Here is a 24,773-nt window from a genome sequence, read left to right as displayed (position 1 = left end):
CCTATCAGAATAGTTAAGATGTGCTCCATTGTGTCTACTGCCAGCCAAACCTGTTGAAGGCCGGCTCAACCCTAATCTGTGCCTTCCTGTCTTCTCACAAACTTAGTCCGATTTGCCAGCTAGATTTCTAATAACAGCCACAGAGCAGAAATGTGTCCCTTCCCAATATGTCACATAATCCCCAAGAGCCTCAGGCCAGAAGTCCACAACATGTAACTAGTTCAAAGGACATGATTTTTCTCTGCATTAATTCTAACGTGAGGAATACTGAAAACTTTTAAACATCTGAAGAATTTCAGCAATTCACAATTCACCTTACCAGACTGTTACACTGTCATCCAGATTTAGAAATAGGATATAAAACTATTAAATGGAAAAGCCTAGAGAACTAAATTGCTTTTTTTTTTTTTTTTTCTGAGACAGAGTCTCACTCTGCCCCCCAGGCTGGAGTGCAGTGGCTCGATTTCTGCTCACTGCAACCTCCTCCCAGGTTCAAGCGATTCTCCTGCCTCAGCTTCCTGAATAGCTGGGATTACAGGCACACACTACCATGCCTGGCTAATTTTTATACTTTTAGTAGAGATGGGTTTCACTGTGTTGGCCAGCCTGGTCTCAAACTCCTGACCTCAGGTGATCCCCCTGCCTTGGCCTCCCAAAGTGCTGGGATTGTAGGCGTGAGCCACCCCACCTGGCCCTAAATTTCGTTTTTTTGTTTTGTTTTTCAGATGGGATCACTCTGTTGCCCAGACTGGAGTGCAGTGGTGCGATCATGGCTCACTGCAGCCTTGACCTCCAGGGCTCAAGTGATCTTTCCACCTCAGCCTCTCAAGTAGCTGGGACTATAGGCGTGTGCCACCAGCTAAATTTTTTGTATCTTTTGCAGAGACAAGATTTCGCCATGTTGCCCAGGCTGGTCTCGAACTCCTGGGCTATAGGGATCCACCCACCTTGGCTTCCCAAAGTGCTAGGATTACAGGCATGAGCCACCGTGCCCAGCCCACATGTATTTTTAAGAATAAAAATAGCCAGGCACAGTGGGGTATACCTGTAGTACCAGCTACTTGGGAGGGTAAGGTAAGAGGATCACTTGAACCTGGGAGCTCAAGGTTGCTTTGAGCTGTGATGGCACCACTGCACTCCAGCCTTGGGGACAGAGCAAGACCCCATCACCTGTGCCCGGTTAGCTCACACCTGTAATCCCAGCACTTTGGGAGGTGAGGCGGGTCACCTGAGGTCAGGAGTTCAAGACCAGCCTGGTCAACATGGTGAAACCCTGTCTCTACTAAAAATACAAAAATTAGCTGGGCATGGTGGCGGGCGCCTATAATCCCAGCTATTCGGGAGTCTGAGGCAGGAGAATCTCTTGAACTCAAGGTGGAGGTTGCAGCGAGCCAAGATTGCACCACTGCACTCCAGCCTGGGCGACAGAGTGAGACTCCATCTCAAAAATAAATAAATGAATAAGATAAAATAAAAATACAAAAATTAGCCGAGTGTGGTGGTGGGTGTCTGTAATCCCCGCTACTCAGGAAGCTAAGGCAGAACGGCTTGAACCCGGGAGGCAGAGGTTGCAGTGAGCCAAGATCACGCCGCTGCACTCCAGCCTGGGCGACAGAGCAAGACTGTCTCAAAAAATAAATAAAAATGAAAAAAATATATAAATAGGTACATATATGGTATAGGACATAAGAAATAACAAAAGGAGAAGAATTTAGTTCTGTAGGTCAGATAATTTAATAAATATTTCAAATAAATATAAAAACAAATAAAATGTCAAGAATGGGGAACTAATGGTATTAAGTTTTATATAGAAGGGCATGAGGGAAGTGTATTAAAATTTGTTCAAATTTATGATTGAGAGGGCTAAGAAGGTACTTAATTTCCTCAGATGATACTTTGCGAACATGTGGTCTATTTGGTTGACCTTTGCAAATAGTTGAACAACCACACTGTGTATTCCCATACCCCCTAGACTGCCTGTCCAGGCCAAGCCTTAGTACCTCAAGTCCATAGTGAAGTCCACTCCAGGTCATCTGCGTAGGCAGCCCAGGCATCTTTCCTCTTTTCCTTTAGGTGCCTCCCCTCTGCCCACAACCTCTGATATTTCATCTCAAACACAGCTATTACAACATGTTTTATTTCACTGGAAAATTTTGTAAAGAACCAAATCTGGTTCCCTTGAAGAAAACATTTAGCACAGCTTAAATAAAAGTTGAGAAGGAGGGTAAGAGTGCATTGCCCCATGCTAGCTCTGTTGATACCTTACTGCTGACTCTAAGGCCCTGTGGGATGAAAAGCAGGTATCCAAAAGAACTCTGCTTGGCCCTCTGATATGGCCTTGAGATCAGCCCTGGTGCCTGCTTTCTGGCCCACAGACCGCTGAAATCCTAGGAGCTGCCATGGGAGTTGCCAAAAATATGTGAATAAACTGAATGCAGAGGCTGAGGCAGGTGGATCAACTGAGGTCAGGAGTCTAAGACCAGCCTGGCCAACATGGTGAAACCCCATCTCTACTAAAAATACAAAAATTAGCTGAGTGTGGTGGTGGGCACCTGTAATCTCAGCTACTCAGGAGACTGAGGCAGGAGAATCATTTGAACCCAGGAGGCAGAGGTTGCCAGTGAGCTGAGATCATGCCATTGCACTCCAGCCTGGGCGACAAGAGCAAAACTCAAAAAAAACCAAAAAAACAAAAAACAAAACCCAGAATGCAGAAACTGCATTGATGTTTTGAGCTAGTTACAGGCAGTAATACTTCTACTAGGAAGGAAAATATATAATTTATCCAAAAATAGTTCTAAGATATAGAAAAACATCTCAATCCTCTAGGGCCAAGACCTACCCCTTATTTACATTCACAAAGCCATTGAGTGAACCCAGAACTGACCGGCAGACAGTGAGGCAGGGCCTGCTCTGTGGCACATGCCAGTCACCTACTGCGTAAGTGGACAAAGAGAGAGCAGAAGGTAATGGAGAGAGTTTTCATTTGCTTATTTAGTGAAAAACAGAGGAAAATCACTTGAGGCAAAAGAAGCAGGACTGAGTCCTGGGTTAGTTCTGATTCCTCACAAGCCCTAAGACAGATTTTGAAAGATTGGACTAATGTCCTGTGTCCTTAAGAACCAGGGTCGGCAAGCGGCTGACATGAATGGTTTGTGGCCATGGAACCAATGTGACTTATTCTTTTTCATTTTTTTCCCTAAAAATCCAGATGGATAAAGGACTGTGTGGGGAAAGTACCAAATAAATGAGGTAAAAAGGAAGGGTCATACAAAGAGGGCACTACACCAGCTTCTTGGCCTCAAAGAAGCTCTTGAGGTGACGCATCTGCCAGATGCCAGTGAGGATGAGGATGACAGTCTGAGCAATGGACCACCATAGGACTCTCTGGTTGGTGCTCTCACTCGTCAGTCGGAAGCGCTCTTCACGATACTGTGTGGGGCAACACAGGGTTAAATGAGCAGGAGCAACAGTGTGGCTGTTGTGAGGTCCCTCCCTGCGTGTAACTACTCAACTCCAGGGCCAAACTCCTTTTGGAATACTATCTGTGACTCCATTAGGAGTGCTATGGTCTCCCCACTGAGGCTGCCCCAAGAAAGGGACAGGCTGTCCCTCCACAAGCATCTCTGTTGGGACCGAAATCATGATCCTACCATTTCCAACAAGATTCCGAGAAAAACAGGTAGGCAAAGGCTATTACTAGATTGTGAACTGTCCTTTCTTCACTTTATTTTATAGAGCTTAAAAGTGACTACTGAAAGCGAAATGTGGCACATGCATACAACGGAATATTATTAGCCTTAAAGGAAAGAAATTCTGACACATGCTATAACATGGATGAACTGTGAGAACATTATACTCAGTGAAATAAGCCAGTCACAAAAGGACAAATACTGAATGATTCCGCTTATATGAGGTAGGGTAGTCAGGATCATAGAGATAAGAAGGTAGAATGGTGGGTGTCAGGAGAAAAGGAAACGGGAAGTTACTGTTATTATAATAAGTACAGATTTGCTGGGTGCAGTGGCTCACACCTGTAATCCCAACACTTTGGGAGGCTGCGGCAGTGGATTGCCTGAGGTCAGGAGTTCAAGACCAGCCTGGCCAACATGGTGAAACCCAGTCTCTACTAAAAATACAAAAATGAGCCAGGCATGGTGGCATTTGCCTGTAATCCCAGCTACTCAGGAGGCTGAGGCAAGAGAATCGCTTGTAATCCCAGCTACCTGGGAGGCGGAGGGTGCAGTGAGCCGAGATCGCGCCACTGCGCTCCAGCCTGGGCAACAGAGCGAGACTCCTCTCAAAAACAAAATAAGTACAGATTTTTAGTTTGAGAAGATGAAAAAGTTCTGGAGCTGGATGATGGTGTTGGTAGTACAACATTATGAATGCACTTAATACCACTGAACTATATACTTAGTTAAAATGGCACATTTGGTGTTATATTTTACCACAATAAAAAGTTTTGATAAAAAAGCAAAACAGGCAGGGCGCGGTGGCTCACACCTGTAATCCCAGCACTTTGGGAGGCTGAGGCGGGCGGATCACTTGATGTCGGGAGTTTGAGACCAGCCTGACCAACATGGAGAAACCCCGTCTCTACTAAAAGTACAAAATTAGCCGGGCATGGTGGCGCATGCCTGTAATCCCAGCTACTCAGGAGGCTGAGGCAGGAGAATCGCTTGAACCTGGGGAGGTGGAGGTTGCAGTGAGCTGAGATCATGGCATTGCACTCCAGCCTGGGCAACAAGAGTGAAACTCCGTCTCAAAAACAAACAAACAAACAAACAAACAATCTATCTAAACCAATACCTTTCATTCCATTCTCTGCAGAGCTGATCTCCCAAGCAGAAACTTGAGTAGGTATAGTGGGTATAAAGGTCAACTGCCCTCTCCAATTACAAGGAGATATATGCACTTACCCTTTGGTAATCCTGCTCCTTCTGAATCTGTTCCACCTGATCAAGCAACTGGCGGGCGCGGAGCTGTAGCTCCGTCAGCTTATCTTTTGCAGCAATCTCAGGGTAGTTGTTGGCATGCTCCCCAACCTGGATGTCGAGATGCACACGCTGCAAGGAAACATGGAATGTATGAGTGGTGGGGTCTCCAGTTGTCTGTTCCAGGGTATGGAACCCACTATTGTCCCTGGCTGTGGAGCAAAAGGCAACATCTGTGTCCCCAATTCTGACTGTGCTACAAAGTTTCATAATGATGATAAGTCAAAATTTGGAAACAAGTAAGAGATTCTAAGCTGACGCCAAAGAGAAAATCCTTTTACCAGTTTGCCACCAGCGAAGAGCGCCATCCTGGTAGAGTTGGAGTGCAGACAGATTTGATGGTCACCGGGCGTGTGGGAGGTGAACGTGAAGCGGCCCTCCGAGCCGTACTGCCGGGACAGCACCACCTGCAACATATGTGAGTGCAGGCCCCACCTTTATACCGCAGCCTCTCCAAGTGCAAGCTCCTGTCCCTTGAGGCCTCCACCAGGCAGTGCTTTACACCCCGCGGGAGCTCCACTGAAGAACGGCTGCGTGGGCCAATGCCAGCCTTACCTTGCCGTCGGGGTCCTTCACTTCCACGTGCATGCCCAGGCCAGGGGTCGAGGGCAGGAAGACCTCCTTCTGCTTATCCCACATCTGGGTACGATAGTTGCCTGCGGGGCAGACACATAGTCACGACCGGCCATAGTGGGCCGCCTCTCCGCCCGGCCCCCTCCGACGTGCGGCCCGGAGCTCTAGGCAGGGGGCCTGGCGTCCTCGGGGCACCCTCAGGCTAGGTATTGGGGGGGCCAGCGATCCGGCTGGGCTCGGGAGGAGGGAGCGCCGCCGAGGGTTGAGCTGGGTACAAAGGGCCTCCCCACCCTCAGCCCGCCTGACCGATGACCATGGTCTCGTCGGGGATTTCCTCGATGAAACAGCGCTTCTCAGTCTCGCCGATGTGGAAGTAGAGCCCCCGGGCGCCTGTGGCGCACAGCGCGAGAAGCAGCAGTGCCTGCCGCCCCATCGCCCGCAGAGGCCCAGCCCGGACACCTGCCATCGCGCCTCACCCCCTAGGCGCCTGCGCACATCTGCGCATCACTCTGCGCCTGCGCGCCACCCTAGCGACCCTGAGAGTTAGGGGAAGAGGACGCCTGCGCAGTGATATGCACTCGCGGTCTCCTACAACCCCATCCATACCGAACACTGCCGCGCCCCGCCCCTTCACACAGCCCGGCGCCCGCCAACCCCCGCAACGAGGGCAGAGGGCGCATGCGCAGTGACGTCCGCCCTTAATTTCTCACCCCTTACACCACAGCTTACCTCCGGTATCTCGCAGGGGAGGCGCGCCTGCGCGGTCACGCCAGCCCTAGGCCCCAGTTAGCGATTTGGGTCTCGGAGCACCAAGGAGACGGTGGACGGAATCTGGCCAGGCTTGGAGGCTACGATGGCCTGAAGCGTGCCTTTTGGGTTCTCAGCTCGGTCTCACGAGTGTTTTCTGTGCTAAATACAAAAAGCCCTGTGATGTTTTTCTTTGCGTGTCCACCTATCTGACTCGTAAGAACCGAGGCTGAATCCAGACCCACACTCTGTCACGTCGGGAGAGCCTGCCGCGGCGACCCTCTGCGAGCGGACATTTCTTCGGTGGGGACCAAAAGCCCAGTGCTGCCATAGTTTCGGATCATTCTTTTAAGAAGCTGGGGCCCGGCGCGGTGGCTGGCACGTGTAATCCCAGCACTCTGGGAGGCTGAGGCGGACGGATCCCTTGAGCCCAGGAGTTCGAGACCAGCCTGGGCAACATGGTGAAACCCCCGTCTCTACAAAAAATTAACCGGTGTGGTGGTGTGCGCATGTAGTCTCAGCTACTTGGGAGGCTGAGGCAGGAGAATCGCTTGAACCCAGGAGGTCGAGGATGCATTAAGCAGTGATCGCGCTCCAGCCTGGGCGACTGAGGGTGATACCTTCTCTTAAAAAAAAACTTGGAATAAGTAGGGTCATGGAGCTTGTTTACATCCCCTAGTTACAGCACACCCTTCTGAAAGTGAAAAACAAACTAGAATGTTACTTAGTGGGCATGGAATCAAAGCAACGGAAGGTTGAAACTTTGTTTTTATCAAGGCCGGGCGGGCGCCGTGGCTCACGCCCGTAATGCCAGCACTTTGGGCGGCCAAGGCTGGTGGATCATCTGAGGTTAGGAATTCGAGACCAGCTGGGCCAACAAGGTGAAACCCCCGTCTCTACTAAAAGTATATTTTATCAACAGAATTTTGAAACTTTTATATAAGTAGAACAATTACAATGAACTTTCATAAAGGACTTGAGCATACCTGGATTTTGGTATCCGTGAAGGTCCAGGAATTATCCCCCTCGGATAATAACGGAGGACTGTACTCATCGTCCAACTTCAACAACAGTTTGCTGCCTTTCTCATTTCATGTATCCCTTTCTGCATTTTTTTTGAAGTGCTGTATATTAAAGCAAATCCTGGACATCATGTCATTTCACCTATAAATACGTCAGTGTGTGTCTCTAACAGATAAGGACTTTATACTATTATCACACCCCCAATATTTGAAAAATTATTTAACATCACTTAATACCTAGTATGTGTTTAATTTTCCCCATTGCCTTAAAAAATTTTGTACATTAGATTGTTTAATTAGGGTCCAAACAAAGTTTACTTACTGCATTTCACAGAAATATATGTCTCTTATATAACAATTCTGGCTGGGCACAGTGGCTCATGCCTGTAATCCCAGCACTTTGGGAGGCTGAGGTGGAAGGATCACTTGAGGTCAGGAGTTTGAGACCAGCCTGGCCAACATGGTGAAACCCTGTCTCTACTGAAAATACAAAAATTAGCCAGGTGTGGTGGTGCACACCTGTAATCCCAGCTACTTGTGAGGCTGAGGCAGGAGAATTGCTAGAATCAGCGAGGTGGAGGTTGCAGTGGGCTGAGATGGTGCCACTGCACTCCAGCCTGGGCAACAGAGTGAGATTCTATCTCAAAACAAACAAAAACAGGGCCAGGCACAGTGGCTCACACTTGTAATCCCAGCACTTTGGGAGGCCAAGGTGGGCAGATCACGAGGTCAGGAGTTCGAGACCAGCCTGGCCAATATGGTGAAACCCTATCTCTACTAAAAATACAAAAATTAGCTGGGTGTGGTGGTGCTCACCTATAGTCCCAGCTACTTGGGAGGCTGAGGCAGAAGAATCGTTGAACCCAGGAGGCAGAGGTTGCAGTGAGCCGAGATCGTGCCACTGCACTCCAGCCTGGGTGAGAGAGAGAGACTCCGTGTCCCCAAAAAAAAAAAACCATATAACAACATATATATATGTATAATTTCCCCTTTTTGTTGTTATTTATGGCATTTACTTATTGAAGAAACTGGGTCATTTGACCAATGGAATTTTCCACTTTCTGGGTTTTGCTGAATGTATCTTCAGGTGTCATTTAACGTTTTTTTGTCCCTGGTATGTCCTGTAATCACAGTTAATTATAGAGTCAGGGGAGATTTACAGTGAAACTAATGAAGCTTAATCTTCAGGCCCTCCCTTGCATAGACCCCTGTACCTAATTTCACATTTATAATTTTGTGTCTTCTTCTTAAAAAGGACTGTGAAATTTGTATAGTCTAAGGCCCCACAAAGCTTGGATTTACCCCTGGCTAGAGGCTTCGTTAGGTTTAGGTGTAATGTTGAGGTTTGGGTTTTTTTTGTTTTGTTTTGTTTGCAGTAACACTTCATGGCTGGCACTATGTACTTCCATTGAGGCACAAGGCGGGTTTGTCTCTTAGTAATATTGTAATTCATCTTTCAATTTGGGGGTTGTCATCCTGATTATCCATAAAGTTTACCATCAACCTTTCTTCTAACCGTCTAGCAAACGTTGCTGATCATTAGACCACTGGTTCTCAACAAGGGTTGATTCTGCCCTGTCCTACCAAGGGGAAATTTGGCAATGTCTGGAGATATTCTGGATTGTTGCAACTGGGTGGGGGGTGGCGGGTGGTACTGCTGTTATCTAGAAAATGAACGCAAGGAATACTGCTAAACATTGTATAATTCACAGAGCACACCTCCCCCCTACAGCAAAGAATTATCCAGCTCAAAATGTCAGTAGTACCCAGGTTGAGAAACCCTAGTATAGATTTATGATGTTCCTTAGGTGTGCAAAGTGGTGATTTCAAATGCTCTCATTTCTCCTGCATTTATAAGATGAGATTCTTCTACAAAGGTGAGCATTCCCTCATCTCTCTGGTTACTTTGAAATACAATCCATTCGGGATAGCCAGGATGTATGCTTGATGCTTTCCCGGGCACAGTGGCTCTGCCTATAATCCCAGCGCTTTGGGAGGCCAAGACAGGAGGACTGCTTGAGCCCAGGAAATGGCAAGATCTTTACAAAATATGTAAAAATTAGATGGGCATGGTGATGCATGCCTGTAATTCCAGCTACTTAGGAGGCTGAGGCAGGGAAATAAATGGCTGGAGCCCAGGAGGTTGACGATACAGTGAGCCGTGATGGGGCCACAGCACTCTAGCATGGGTGACTGAGTGAGACCTTGTCTCAAATAATAGTAATAATAATAAAGATGGATGGATGGATGCCCCAGCAACCTCTAACTGTGACCAATTTGGGTTCTTTGGGGAGAAGGGGCAGTGCTATCATGAACTGATGGATGTTTAGATATTTGATGTGCTTTAATCCATTACAGTCATTGTCCTTTTTTAAATGTTCAGATTATCTCATCAAATATTTAGTTACTCCTGTGTCCTTCTGGCACAATCCTAGTAATCCACAATCCTAGCAGTCTTTAGGTCAAGCTTGTCCAACCTGTGGCCCATGCAGCCCAACATAAATCCATAAACTTTCTAAAAAATTATGAGATTTTTTTTTCTTTTAGCTCATCGGCTATTGTGTGTATTTTATGTGTGGCCCAAGACAATTCTTCTTCCAGTGTGGCCCAGGAAAGCCAAAAGATTGGACACCCTGGACTTCCTTGCTTTCCGTTTTATACATTTACTGCCCTAGAAACAAAATCAACCATTTCTCCAAGGAATCCTAATTCACTTTAGTGAGAAATGGTATTTGTATTGGCAAACTTATTTTCTTTCTTTTTTTTTTTAAGGAGGATCCTGAAATTTGTCTTAACTGAGAGATAATATTAAAGAGATTGTATTCTCCACTGTAGAAAATTTAACTTAGGAGGTCAGGCACTGTGGCTCATGCCTGTAATCTCAGCATTTGGGAGGCCAAGGCAGGAAGATCGCTTGAGTCCAGAAGTTCAAGACCAGTCTGGGCTACATGGTGACACCCTGTCTCTACCAAAGAAAAAAATTAGCTGGGCATGGTGGCATGGGCCTGTAGTCCCAACTACTCAGGAGGCTGAGGTAGGAGGATTGGTTGACCCCCAGGAGGTTGAGGCTGCAGTGAGCTGTGATGGTGCTACTGCACTCCAGCCTGGGCAACAGAGTGAGACCCTATCTCCAAAAAAGAAAGAAAACTTAACTTAGGGAGTCTAATTCCCCAGATGAGAGATTTTTCTGCTCAGAAGCCATGAGGCAATTTCTGCCAATGTTTGTCTAGGTTCTTTGTCTAGACAAGCCACCCCTTCCTTCATTTGTTCAACCAGTTATGTGCTGCGCAGCCATTTGTGCCAGCTACTGTTCTAATGGGAAAACATAGGTGACGAAAACAAAAATCCTTGTCTAGGCCAGGTGCAGTGGCTCACGCCTGTAATTCCAGCACTTTGGGTGGATCATCTGAACTCAAAAGTTCGAGACCAGCCTGGACAACATGGCGAAACCCTGTCTCTACCAAAAATACAAAAAATTAGCCAGGCCTGGTGGCAAACACCTGTAGTCCCAGCTTCTCTGGAGGCTGAGGTGGGAGGATCACTTGAGCCTGGGAGGCAGAGGTTGCAGTGAACCGAGATTGTGCCACTGCACTCTAGGCCTGGGTGACAGTGAGGCCCTGTCTCAAAAAACAGCAACAACAACAACAACAAAAATCCTTGTCTCCATGGCTTTATCTTGTCGTCTGCCAAACAAGATAAATAAAGAAATATAGAGCATGTCAGATGGAGATAAGTATCAAGAATAAAAATAAGGCAGGGAAGAAGAAAGTATAGTGGACTTAGGCCAGGCGCAGTGGCTCACACCTGTAATCCCAACACTTTGGGAGGCCGAGGCAGGGGGATCACAAGGTCAGGAGATCGAGACCACCCTAGCTAACATGGTGAAACCCCGTCTCTACTAAAAAAAATACAAAAAAATTAGCTGGACATGGTGGCAGGTGTCTGTAGTCCCAGCTACTCGGGAGGCTGAGGCAGGAGAATGGCATGAACCTAGGAGGTGGGCTTGCAGTGAGCCGAGATCGCGCCACTGTGCTCCAGCCTGGGTGACATAGCAAGACTCCATCTCAAAAAAAAAAAAAAAAAAAGTATAGTGGACTTAATGGTGGACCAGAAGATATGTCCATGTTTGAATCACTGGAACCTGTGAATGTGACCTTATGTGGAAAAAAAGTCTCTGCAGATGTAATTCAGGATTTTGAGACTTGATAATCCTGGATTAACCAGGTGGGCCCTAAATCCAATGACAGGTGTCCTTATAAGAGATAAGAAATACCTCACCTAATAATGGCTACTATTAGAACAACAAAAACAGAAAATAAATTGTAAAAGAGTGTTAAATAATTAAAAGTAGAACAATCATATAATCCAGCAGTCCCACCTGTAAGTATTTATCCAAAGGAAGTAAAGTCAGGATCTGAAAAAGATACCTACATTCCCATTTTCATAGCAGCATTATTCACAATAGCCAAGAGGTGGAAGCAATGTAAATATATACATTGTACCTACCGCAAAATGTGGTATATATATACAATGGAGTATTATCAAGCCATAAAAAGGGATGAAATTCTGATCCATGCTACAACATGGATGAAACTTAACATTATGCTAAGTAGTATAAGTCAATCACAGAAAGACAATTGCCATATGATTCCATTTAAAGTGTCTGAAGTAGTCAAAATCATAGAAGCAAAAAGTAGAATGGTTACCTGCGGGGGGAGCTGTTGTCTAATGGGTAGAGTTTCAGATTAGCAAAATGAAAAAGTTCTGGAGATCTGTTTCATAACAATGTGAATATATTTAACATACTGAACTGCACACCTAAAAATGGTTAACATAGCCAGCCGTGGTGGCTCACGCCTATAATCCCAGCACTTTGGGAGGCCAAGGCAGGAGGATTGCTTGAGCTGAGGAGTTTTAGATCAGCCTAGGCAACATAGAGAAATCCTGTCTCTACAAAAAATGTAAAAATTAGCCAAGCGTGGTGGCACGTGCCAGTGGTCCCCAGTTACTTGGGAGACTCAGATGGGAGGATGTCATGAGCCCAGGAGGTTGAGGCTGCAGTGAGCTGTGATCATAACACTGCACTCCAGCCTGGGCAACAGAGTCTCAAAAAAAAGGTTAAGATGGTAAATTTTATGTTAAGTGTTTTTTTCTCAAAATACAAAAAAAAAAAAAAAATGTAAAAGAAAAAAAGAAAAGAAGGAGACACTATGATCACAGAGGCAGACATTGGAATAATAATGCTGCCATAAGCCAAGGCATGCCTGGAGCCACCAGAAACTGGAAGAGACAGGAAAAAAATCTCCCCGAGAGCCTAGGAAGTGCAGCCCTGCCCACTCCTGACTTCAGACTTCTGCCGTCCGTGACTGAGAGAGAGAATACATGTCTTTTTTTTTTTTTTTTTTTTTTTTTTGAGATGGGAGTTTCACTCGTCGCCCAGGTGTTGTACAATGGCGTGATCTCGGCTCACTGTAACCTCCGCCTCCTGAGTTCAAATGATTCTCTTGCCTCAGCCTCCCAAGTAGCTAGGATTACAGGTGCCTGCCACAACGCCCAGCTAATTTTTGTATTTTTAGTAGAGACGGTGTTTCACCATATCAGCCAGGCTGGTCTCGAACTCCTAACCTCATGATCCGCCCACCTCAGCCTCCCAAAGTGCTGGGATTACAGGCGTGAGCCACCGCACCTGGCCTTGTTGTTTTAATCTGTCATGTTTCTGGTAATTTGTTATGACAGCCATAGGAAACTAAAATGTAAGGAGTGTTTAGTTGGAGGTGGGAGTGGGTACAATTTTAGACAGAGTGGCAGTAAGGCTCCCCAAGAAGGTGCCAGATGAAAGGCCCCTCAGGAGGGGCAGTCCTGTGTATGCTTGGGAAAAGAGTGAAGGCTGGAGGCTAATGCATGTCTGGTGGGTCAGGAGGGCAAGGAAGCCAGCGGGGCAGGAGGACAGCATGCGAGAAGGTCAGAGGAAAAGAGTCACAGATGGGCTGGCCTTTTAGAACATTTGAAGGACTTTGGCTCTTACCCTGAGCAAGAACTCTTTAGGGGGTTTTGAGTGAAGAATGACAATCTGAAGTAGGTTTTAGAATTCTCCTGTCCAGGCAAGAGATGATCATCCTAACCTAAGGATCATCAGTGGGTACAGAGAATTTTTGCAAATAGCATTTAATCTTTTTGTTTGGTTGGTTTGTTTTTGTTTTGTTTTGTTTTGTTTTGTTTGAGACAGTCTCGCTTTGTTGCCCAGGCTGAAGTGCAGTGGCATGATCTCGGTTCACTGAAACCTCTGCCTCCAAGGTTCAAGCAATTCTCCTGCTTCAGCCTCCAGAGTAGGCGTGCACCACCATGCCCCATTAAATTTTGTATTTTTAGTAGAGATGGTGTTTCAACATGTTGGCCAGGTTGGTCTCAAACTCCTGACCTCAAGTGATCTGTCCGCCTTGCCCTCCCAAACTGCTGGGATTACAGGTGTGAGCCACCGCACCGGCCCGGTTTGGGTTTTTTTTTTTTTTGAGGTGGAGTCTCGCTCAGTTGCCCAGGCTGCAATGCAGTAGTGTGATCTCCACTCACTGCAGACTCGGCCTCTCAAGCAATCCTCCCACCTTAGCCTCCCAAGTAGCTGGGGCTACAGGCCCGTGCCACCATGCCCAGCTAATTTTTGTATTTTTTTGTAAAGATGCGAATGTTGCCCAGACTGGTCTCAAACTCCTGGGCTCAAGTGATCCGCCCACCTTGGCCTCCCAAAGTGCTGGGATTACAGGCGCGAGCACCTGTCCTTAATAGCATTTAACCTGATCTAAGTAGGTCTTTTATCTCATCTTGCAGTTTACAGGAAATTTAGGAGACAGAGGGCAAAGTTAGAGGAAACAATAAGGCAAATCCAGAGTTTGCCTCAGCCCTTCAAAAACTAAAGAAAAGAGAGAAGATAAAGTGGGGGAAATGTACTAGTTTAAAAGAGACCAAGGCTGGGTGCAATGGCTCACACCTGTAATCCCAGCACTTTGGGAGGCCCAGGTGGGTGGATCGCTTGAGCCCAGAAGTTCAAGACCAACCTGGGCAACATGGCTAAATCCCATCTCTACAAAAAATACCAAAGTTAAGCCAGGAGTGGTGTTGTGTGACTATAGTCCCAGCTACTCAAGAAGCTGAGGTGGGAGGATTGCTTGAGTCCAAGAGGTAGAGGTTGTAGTGAACCAAAATCGCGCCATTGCACCCAGCCAGGGTGACCCTATCTCAAAAAAAATAAATAAATAAAAAGATGCATAATACCAAAAAAGATGTGAACCTTGATTGGGCTTCGGTGTGTTACTGTCTGCAAAGACCACTACTGACAATTCCTCCAATCCCTATAAACACATACTGTTCCTCTGATTGAGGGGTGGAGTCTATTTTCCCTCAACTTGAATTTGGACTGACCCTGTGGTTTGTTCTGACCAATTCAATGCAGTGAAAGAGAAGCTATATGACTTCTGGGGCTTACGCCACAAGAGACCTTGCAGCTTCCATTTTCATTCCCTTGGAACCCAGCTGACAGGAGGTCCAGCCCACCCAATTGGACCAGTCATTGGAAGGAAGCCATCTTGGATCCTGCAGTCCCAGTGGAGCTGCCCCAGCCAATACCAAATGGAACACTGATGAGCTATCCCTACTGAAACCACACAACGCAGTTATGGAACTGGATAAAGTCAGGAAGCTCTCTATGAACTGAAAAGCTTTATACAAATAGAAAGATTTCCAGGATATACTGTTCAATTTGTTTTTCTTTCTTTCTTTCTTTCTTTTTTTTTTGATACAGAGTCTCACTCTGCAGCCCAGGCCCGAGTGCAGTGGCGCTATCTCGGCTCACTGCAACTTCTGCCTCCTAGGTTCAACTGATTCTCATGCCTCAACCTCCCAAGTAGCTGGGATTACAGGTGTACACCATCACACCTGGCTAATTTTTGTAATTTTAGTAGACATGGGGTTTCACCATGTTGGCCAGGCTGGTCTCGAACTCCCAACCTCAGGTGATCACCCACCTTGGCCTCCCAAAGTGCTGGGATTACAAGTGTGAGCCACTGCGCCTGGCCATCAATTTGAAAAGCAGATGCGGAAGAGAATACATAGTAAACTCTCTTTGGTATTTGTACCTTCATGAAAAAACACTGGAAGAATATTTAAGAAACTAATATAAGTGGTTATAGGTAACCTAAGATTTAGCTCATATACACCAGTAGGGTTATACTGGTTAAAATATAGAAATATTCTTGTCCTGGTCGGTAAATGGCCACTACCAAACCCCTGAATTCCCTCCACCTCTGCTCTCACCCCAGGATAAATGATTGCCCCATGATCCAACAAGAGTTAACCCCAGCAGGGAAGGGATCTGGCAAGCCAACAAAGAATGAGGTGGATGGTCACGGGGTAGGAGACTTTACAAACAAAACTTTTAAATATACTTTTTATTTCTGAGCCATATGAATATGTCACTTGGTAAAAAGGAATTTGAGGCAAGGTATGGTGACCCATGCCTATAACCCCAGCACTTTGGGAGGCTGAGGCAGGAGGACTGCTTGAAGCCAGGAGTTTGAGGCTGTAATGAGCTATGATCATGCCACTGCACTCCAACCTGGATGACAAAGTGAGACCCTGTCTCTAAAAAAAATAAATAAAAAATTAAAAATCAAAGTCAAAAGGAATTTGAGAGTAAAAAACAGAAAATAATGTATTGCTTATTTAATAAAATAAAAACTAAAAATTTAGTGCTGGAGACCAGGTGCAGTGCCTCATGCCTGTAATCCCAGCACTTTGGGAGGCTGAGGAAGGTGGACCGCCTGAGCTCTAGAGTTTGAGACCAGCCTGGGCAACATGGCGAAACCCTGTCTCTACCAAAAATACAAAACTTACCTGTGTATGGGAGCACGTGCCTGTGGTCCCAACTACTCAGGAGGCTGAAATGGGAGGATGGTTTGAGCCTGGGAGGCAGAGGCTGCAGTTAGCTGAGATCGCACCGCTGTACTCCAGACTGGGTGACAGAATGAGACCCTGTCTCAAAAATTAAGAAAGAGGCTGGACGCGGTGTCTCACACTTGTAATCCCAGCACTTTGGGAGGCCGAGGTGGGTGGATCACCTGAGGTCAGGAGTTCAAGACCAGCCTGCCCAACATGGCGATACCTCATCTCTACTAAAAACAGAAAAAATTAGCCAGGTGTGGTGGCAGGAGCCTGTAATCCCAGCTACTTGGGAGACTGAGGCAGGAGAATTGCTTGAACCCAGGAGGTGCAGGTTGCAGTGAACAGAGATCATGCCACTGCACTCCAGCCTGGGCAACAAGAGCGAAACTCCATCAAAAAAAAAAAAAGAAAGAAAGAAAGAAAAGAGAGAGAGAGAAAGAAAGAAGGAAAGAAGTGCTATTGCCACTCTGAGTGAAACTCAGTCAAAAAACAAAAAAAGAAAGAGAGAAGAAAGAGAGAAAGAAAGAAGGAAAGAAGTGCTATTGCCCCTCTCTATCACAGTACCATTTTATTTATGGATTTCAAACCATCAATTACTACCTTGTTTGTACATTCTGAAAATGTCAGCTCTGTAATAACATAGATCCTGCCTGTCTGTTGTGTTCACCTCTGTATCCCCAGCACCTAGAAGCAAACCAGTATAAATATTTGTTGAATGAGGCTGGTCGTGGTGGCTCATGCCTGTAATCCTAGCACTTTGGGAGGCTGGAGCGGTGGATTGCCTGAGCTCAGGAGTTTGAGACCAGCCTGGGCAACATGGCGAAACCCCATCTCTACTAAAAATACAAAAAATTAGCTGGGCATGGTGGTGGGCTCCTGTAATCCCAGCTACTTGGGAGGCTGAGGTGCAAGAATCGCTTGAACCTAGGAGGCGGAGATTGCAGTGAGCCAAGATCGTGCCACTTCCCTCCAGCCTGGGCAACAGAGTGAAATCTGTCTCTAAAAGCAAACAAATAAACAAACAAATATTTGTTGAATGAATATGGAATGTATACTTTAATGAAAAATCATACTGAGCAAAAGTTATGGGAGTTAACAATTTAATGGTAGTTAAAGGCAGTGTTCAAAAAGGGAAATATATAGTTGTAAATGTCTACATTTAAAGAAGATCATGGGTAAAATTTGTGATAGTGGAAATGAAGAAAGATATCAAATCAATAACCAAATTTATACCTTGATGAACTTGAAAAAGAGCCAACTAAACCCCAAACTAGCAAAACGAAGGACATAATGAAGATTAAAGTAGGGATAAATAAAATAGAGGAGAGAAAAACAATAGAGTCAATGATAGCAAAAGTTGGTTCTTTGAAAAGATCAACAAAATGAACAAACCTTTCCCTACACTAACACAGAAAAAAGAAGACACAAATAACTAAAATCAGAAATGAAAGTGGAGGCATTACCGACCATACAGAAATAAAAAAGATAAGAGAATATTATACAAAATTACCTACCGGGGGGTGTGGTGGCTCACGCCTATAATCCCAGCACTTTGGGAGGCCAAGGTGGGCAGATCACCAGAGGTCAGGAGTTGGAGACCAGCCTGGCCAACATGGTGAAATCACGTCTCTACTAAAAATACAAAAACTAGTCGGGCGTGGTGGCGGGCACCTGTAATCCCAGGTACTTGGGAGGCTGAGGCAGGAGAATCGCTTGAACCTGGAAGGCAGAGGTTGCAGCGAGAGGAGATCGTGCCACTGTACTCCAGCCTGGGTGACAGAGCAAGACTCCATCTCCAAAATAGAAATAAAAATAAATAAATAAAAATACAAAAATTAGCTGAGTGTAGTGGAACGTACTTGTAATCCCAGCTACTCAGGAGGGTGAGGCAGGAAGACAGCTTGAACCTGGGAAGTAGAGGTGGCAGTGAGCCAAGATTGTGCCATTGCACTCCAGCCTGGGTGGAGTGAGATTCCATCTCAAAATAAATAAATAAATAAATAAATAAATTAGCTGGGTGTGGTGGCAGGCACCCGTAATCCCAGCTACAAGGGAGACTGAGCCAGGAGAATCTCTTGAACCTAGCAGGCAGAGGTTGCAGTGAGCCAAGGTCATGCCACTGCACTGCAGCCTGGGCAACAGAGAAAGACTCCATCTCAAAAAAAAAAAAAAAATTACATACCAACAAGTTTGATTAATTTAGATGAACTGGACAAATTCCTAGAAACACACAAATTACCTAAAGTGACAAAATAAAGTCCAGGAATAGTTTCCCTGGTAAATTCTACCAAACACTTAAAGAATAATTAACACCAATCCCCAATCCTTCTTCTTTTTTTTTTTTTTGAGACGGAGCCTTGCTCTGTCACCCAGGCTGGAGTGCAGTGGCACCATCTCAGCTCACTGCAACCTCCACCTCCCAGGTTCAAACAATTCTCCTGTCTCAGCCTCCCGAGTAGCTGGGATTACAGATGCCTGCCACCACACCTGGCTGTTTTTGTATTTTTGATAGAGATGGGGTTTCACCGTATTTACAGGCTGGTCTCAAACTCCTGACCTCAGGTGATCCACCCTCCTCGGCCTCCCAAAGTGCTGGGATTACAGGCATGAACCACCTTGCCCGGCCAACACCAATCTTTCTTAAACTCCTCCAACAAATTGAAGAGTGGGAACATTTCCTAACTCATTCTATGAAGCCAGCATTAACCTAATACTAAAGCCATTTAAAGACATCACAAGAAAACAAACCAATATCTGTTATGATTCTAGATGTAAAAGTCCTTAACAAAATAGTAGCAAACCAAATCCAACAGCATATTAAGAGGATTATATATAGCTGGGGGCATGGTGGCTCATGCCTGCATTCCTAGAACTTTGGGATGCCAAAATAGGCAGATCACTTTGAGCTCAGGAGTACAAAACCGGCCTGGGCAACATGGTGAAACCACATCTCTACAGAAAATACAAAAGTGAGCCAGGCATGCCGGCTTGTGCCTGTGGTCTCAGCTACTTGGGAAGCTGAGACTGGAAGATCGCTTGAGCTGGGAAGCAGAGGTTGCAGTCAGCCGAGATTGTGCCACTGCACTCCAGCCTGGGTGATAAGAGAGAGGCCCTGTCTCAAGAAAAAAAACAAGAGGATTATACACCATGACCCAGTGGATTTTAGCCATGAATGCACAAGTGGTTCTGTGAAGCAGGTCTGCTGTGCACTGGTTACCACTTCAGCCTACTGCCTCTTGGGCTGCACTTTTACCACTTTCCTGAATCCAGCGAGGCAGAACACTCTGCCTCACGTACACAATAAGTCACATGAAACAGGTTTACTATTTATAGATAGGCAGCAAGGGACAACAGCAGCCTAGGATTCAGGTTGAGCTAGTACCCCAAGGCTTAGGAAGGCTGCTTGAGGCAGTTAAGTCTCATCTGTACCTGCCCCACTTGCACCACAGTTGAGAGACCCCAGAAAGTAGTCGGCCAAGGGTTTTATATCCCAGGACCACATGAAACACTGGGCTAAAGCATTGAAAGACATCCTGTTTCAAGGAGAAACTGGAATAGAGCCCAGGCTGTTCCAGCCAATTCCCCCAATCTCAGGATGTTGCAATACCAGCCCATTCTACAGTTATTCTTGAAAACTATAAGTGAGAAAGTTGGGGAGAACTAGATCAGTTCAAGGCCACCCAGAGAACTGTCCTGCAGGTTCAATGTTAAGAAAATCAATTCATGGCCAGGCATGGTGGCTCACGCCTGTAACCCCAACATTTTGGGAGGCCAAGGCAGGCAGATCGCTTGAGCTCAGGAGTTTGAGGCCAGCCTGGGCAACATGGCGAGACCCCGTCTCTACAAAAAATATTTTAAAAATTAGCCAGTGTGGTGGGGTGTACCTGTAGTCTCAGCTACTCAGGAGGCTGAGATGGGAGAATCACCTGAGCCTGGGAGGTAGAGGCTGCAGTGAGCCATGATCATGCCACTGCACTCCAGCCTGGAGGACACAGTGAGACCTCTGTCCAAAAAGAAAGAAAGAAAGGAAGGAAGAAAGAAAGGAAAGAAAAGAAAGAAAGAAAGGAAAGAAAAGAAAGAAAGAAAGAAAGAAAGAGAGAGAGAGAAAGAGAAAGAAGGGAGGGAGGGAGGTGAGAAAAAGAGAGAAACAAAAAAGGGGAGGGAGGGAAAGGGAGGGGAGGGAGGGAGGGAAGGGGAAGGGAAGCGGGGGAAGGGGAGCAGAGGGGAGAGGAGAGAAGAGGGGAGGGGAAAGGAGGGGAGAGGGGGAGGGGAGGGGAGGAGAGGGAGGCAAGGGAGGAGAGGGGAGGGGAGGGGGAGGGAAAAGGAGGGGAGGGGGAGGGAAAAGGAGGGGAGGGGGAGGAAAAAGGAAGGGGGGGAGGCAGGTGGATCACCTGAGGTCAGGAGTTCGAGGCCAGCCTGACCAACATGGTGAAACCCTGTCTGTAATAAAAATACAAAAATTAGCTGGACGTGGTGGCATGCACCTGTAATCCCAGCTACGGAGGTTGAGGCAGGAAAAACGCTTGAACCCAGGAGGCAGAGGCTGCAGTGAGCCGAGATTGTGCCATTGCACTCCAGCCTGGGCAACAGAGCAAGACTCTGTCTCAGAAAGAAAAAAAAAAATCAATTCATGCTGGCCAGGTGCAGTGGTGCATGCCTGTGATTCCAGCACTTTGGGAGGCCAAGCCAAGGCAGGGAGTGGGGGGATCACTTGAAGTCAGGAGTTCAAAACCAGCCTGGACAATGCAGCAAGATATTGTGTTTAATTAAAAAAAAAAATTTTTGAGACAGTGTCTCACTGTGTCATCCTCCAGGATGGAGTGTAGTGGCATGATCACGGCTCACTGCAGGCTCGACCACCAGGCTCTGGTGATCATCCCATTTCAGCACCCCAAACAGCTGGGACTACAGGTCGTGCTATCAGGCCTGGCTAATTTTTGTATTTTTTTGGAAAGATGGGGTTTCACCATGTTGCCTAAGCTGATCTCAAACTCCTGAGCTCAAGAGATCCACCTACCTCAGTCACCCAGAGTGTTAGAATCATAGGCATCAGCCACCGTACCCAGCCTAAAATTTTTTTTTTAGTTAAAAAAAAAAGAAGCCAGGCATAGTGGCTCACGCCTGTAATCCCAGCACTTTGGGAGGCTGAGGCGAGTGGATCACCTGAGGTCAGGAGTCCCAGACCAGCCTGGCCAACATGGTGAAACCCCTCTACTAAAAATGCAAAAATTAGCCAGGTGTAGTGGTGGGCACCTGTAATCCCAGGAACTCAGGAGGCTGAGGCAGAAGAATCACTTGAACCCGGGAGGCGGAGGTTGCAGTGAGCCAAGACCATGCCATTGCACTCCAGCCTGGGCGACAAGAACAAAACTCCATCTCAAAAAAAAAAAAAAAAAAAAAAAAAAATCCGGGAAGGGCACAGCATTAGGATAAATGGCCAATGCATGTGGGGCTTAATAACTAGGTGATGGGTTGATAGGTGCAGCAAACTACCATGGCACACGTTTACCTATGTAACTAACCTGCATGTCCTGCACATGTATCCTGGAACTTAAAATAAATTAAGGCTGGGCGTGGTGACTCACGCCTGTAATCCCAGCACTTTGGGAAGCCGAGACGGGTGGATCACCTGAGGTCAGGAGTTCCAGACCAGCCTAGCCAACATGGTGAAACCCTGTCTCTACTACAAGTACAAAAAAAATTAACCAGCTGTGGTGGCAGGTGCCTGTAATCCCAGCTACTCAGGAAGCTGAGGCAGGAGAATTGCTTGAACCTGGGAAGTGGAGGTTGCAGTGAGCTGAGATTGTGCCACTGCATTCCAGCCTGGGTGACAGAGAGAGACTCCATCTCAAAAAAAGAAAAATAAAATGTTTAAAAATTTTTTAAAAGAAAATCAATTAATGTGATATATTACAGTAATAGAAGAAAGGGAGAAAAAACACGATTATCTCAAGTGATGAAGAAAAAGCATTTGACAAAATCCAATGCCCTTTCATGACAAAAAGAAAACATTCAGAAAACTAGGAATAGGAGGAAACTTCCTTAACATGTTAAAGGGCATCTATGAAAATCCCAGAGCAAACATCACACTCAACAGTGAAAGACTGAAAGCCTTCCCGATTGTTCCACCAATTAGGAACAAGACAAGGACTCCCACTTTCACCACTGCTATTCAAATTGTACTGGCTGCTCTGGCCAGGGCAATTAGATGAGAAACAGAAACCAAAGGCATCCTAACAGGAAAGGAAGAAGGAAAACTATTTCTATTGACAGATGACTAAATCCTACATATAGAAAATCTCAAAGAATCCACAAGAAGGCTACGAGAGCTAATAAACAATATCAGCAAAGTCACAGGACACAATATCAACACCCAAAAATCTATACACCAGTAACGAACAATCAGAAAAGGAAATTAAGGCCAGGCATGTTGGCTCACACCTGTAATCCCAACACTTTGGGAGGCCAAGGCAGACGGATTGGTTGAACCCAGAAGTTCAAGAACAGTCTGGGCAACATGGAGAAACCCCATCTCTACTAAAAATAGAAAATGTAGCTGGTTGTGGTGGTGTGCACCTGTAGTCCCAGCTACTCAGGAGGTTGTGGTGGGAGGATCACCTGACCCTGGAATGCAGAGGTTGCAGTGAGCTGAGATTGCATCAGGCCACTGCACTCCAGCCTGGGCCACAGAACAAGACACTGTCTCAAAAAAAAAAAAAAAGAAAGAAAAGGAAATTAAGACAACACACTTACATATGCATTGGAAAATATAAAGTATCTAGGAATCAATTTAACCAAGGAGGTGAAAGACATATACATTGATAACTATAAAACATTGCTGAAAAAAATTAAAGACAATCTAAATAAATGGAAAGACATCCTGTATTCATGGACTGGAAGATTAGTATTGTTAAGATGTCAGTACTACCCAGTGATCTACAGATTCAATACAATCTCTACCTATCAAGGTCTCAACAGCTGGCCAGGCATGGTAGCTCACGCCTGTAATCCCATCACTAGAATGCTGAGGCAACAGTATTGCTTAACAGGAGGTTGAAACCAGTCTAAGCAACATACTGAAACCTTGTCTCTATATAAAAATTTAAAAGTAGCTGGGTGTGGTGGTACATATCTGTAGTCCCAGCTACTCAGGAGGCTGAGGCAGAAGGATCGCTTGAGCCCAGGAGTTCAAGGCTGCAATGAGCTATGATCCTATGATCATGCTACTGTACTCCAGCCTGGGTGACAAAGAGAAACCTGGTCTCTAAAAACAAACAAAAAACCCAATAGCCTTTTTTGCAGAAATGGAAAAGCAAATTCTTACAATCATGAAATTTTACAGGGCCTTGAGTAAATGAAACAATCTTGGAAAAGAACCAAGCTGAAGAACTGACATCTCCCGATTTCAAAACTTACTACAAAGGTACAGTAATCAAAACAGTGTGGTATTTAAAATGAACAGGTTTTCCTGAAAACAAACAGTGTGGTACTGGCATAAGGATAGACATACAGACCAATGGAATTGAAGTGAGAGTCCAGAAATAAACCCAGTGCTTGCTTCAGCAGCACATATACTAAAAGTGGAATGATACAGAAATAAACCCAACAACTATGGTCAACTGATTTTCAAAAAGGGTGCCAAGTCCATTCAATGGAAAAACAATAGTCTTTTAAACAAATGGTGCTGGAACAATTGGAGTTCTACATGTAAAAGAATGAAGTTGGTCTGGGTGCGGTGGTTCACACCTGTAATCCCAGTGCTTTGGGAAGCTAAGGCAGGAGGACTGCTTGAACCCAGAAGTTTGAGACCAGCCTGGGCAACATAATGAGACTCTTGTCTCAAAATAAACTTAAAATAAAATAAAATAATAAAATATAGAATAAAATAAAATAGCCAGATGTGGTGGCATACATCTGTATTACTAGCTACTTGGGAGGCTGAGGTAGGAGGATCACCTGAGCCCAGTTCAAGGCTGCAGTGAGTTATGATCATGCCACTGTACTACAGCCTGGGTGACAGGGAGAGACCCTGTCTTAGAAAAAAAAAAAAAAAAATGAAGTTAGATCCCTACTGCACAGTCACATATAAAAATTAATTCAAAATGGGTAAACAATCTAAATATGAGCTAAAACCATTACCTCATAGAAGAAACATAAGGGTAAATCTTCATAACCTTAGATTTGGCAATGGATTCTTAGATATGACATAAGCAACATCAAAATTAAAAACTTTCAACCTTTTGTGAGTGGTGGCTAGCACTAAGAGAAGCCAGGAAGGCCTGGGGCACACATCAAGAACACAAGGTGGTGGGGTGTTGCCTGACCACCCCCAAAAGCTGCACACCAACCCTCTACCCCATGCGAATCTTTGAGCCTCTGGCACTTTGTATCTCAGCTGAAGAAGTCTTCGGTGGAAACTGTCTCCAGTGGGCAGGTGTTGGAGAACCCTCCCTCTTCAGGTGAAGAGTTTGGGCATCTGGCTGCACTATCCTCCAAGTGGCAC

General features: G+C 45.8%; 2 protein-coding genes across 7 annotated transcripts in view; one reads left to right on the top strand and one right to left on the bottom strand.

Moving 5' to 3' along the window:
- Positions 1-24,773, top strand: part of OGDH (oxoglutarate dehydrogenase) — a 486,510-nt gene that overhangs the window by 349,160 nt on the left and 112,577 nt on the right. The window lies entirely within an intron of this gene.
- TMED4 (transmembrane p24 trafficking protein 4) overlaps positions 2,122-24,773 on the bottom strand; it is a 28,158-nt gene continuing 5,506 nt past the window's right edge. The window contains exons 2-7 of one of the 6 annotated variants that reach the window (XM_058445250.1): positions 7,304-7,481; positions 6,300-6,479; positions 5,553-5,653; positions 5,279-5,404; positions 4,923-5,069; positions 2,122-3,432 (exon numbers count right to left, since the gene is read on the bottom strand). In XM_058445250.1, coding sequence (XP_058301233.1) covers positions 3,283-3,432; positions 4,923-5,069; positions 5,279-5,404; positions 5,553-5,636 — 507 coding nt within the window. In that variant the 5' untranslated portion in view covers positions 5,637-5,653; positions 6,300-6,479; positions 7,304-7,481 and the 3' untranslated portion in view covers positions 2,122-3,282. Of the gene's footprint in view, positions 3,433-4,922; positions 5,070-5,278; positions 5,405-5,552; positions 5,654-5,860; positions 6,088-6,299; positions 6,552-7,303; positions 7,742-24,773 lie in introns of those variants that run through there. The other 5 variants (XM_032758178.2, XM_058445256.1, XM_032758177.2 and 2 more) reach the window with 5 other exon arrangements.

The sequence above is a fragment of the Hylobates moloch genome, unplaced genomic scaffold (genome assembly GCF_009828535.3).
Source record: "Hylobates moloch isolate HMO894 unplaced genomic scaffold, HMol_V3 SCAFFOLD_1, whole genome shotgun sequence".
Classification (NCBI taxonomy): Eukaryota; Metazoa; Chordata; class Mammalia; order Primates; family Hylobatidae; genus Hylobates; species Hylobates moloch.
Note: the sequence above shows the minus strand (reverse complement) of the source record. Positions and strands in the feature narration are given on the sequence as shown.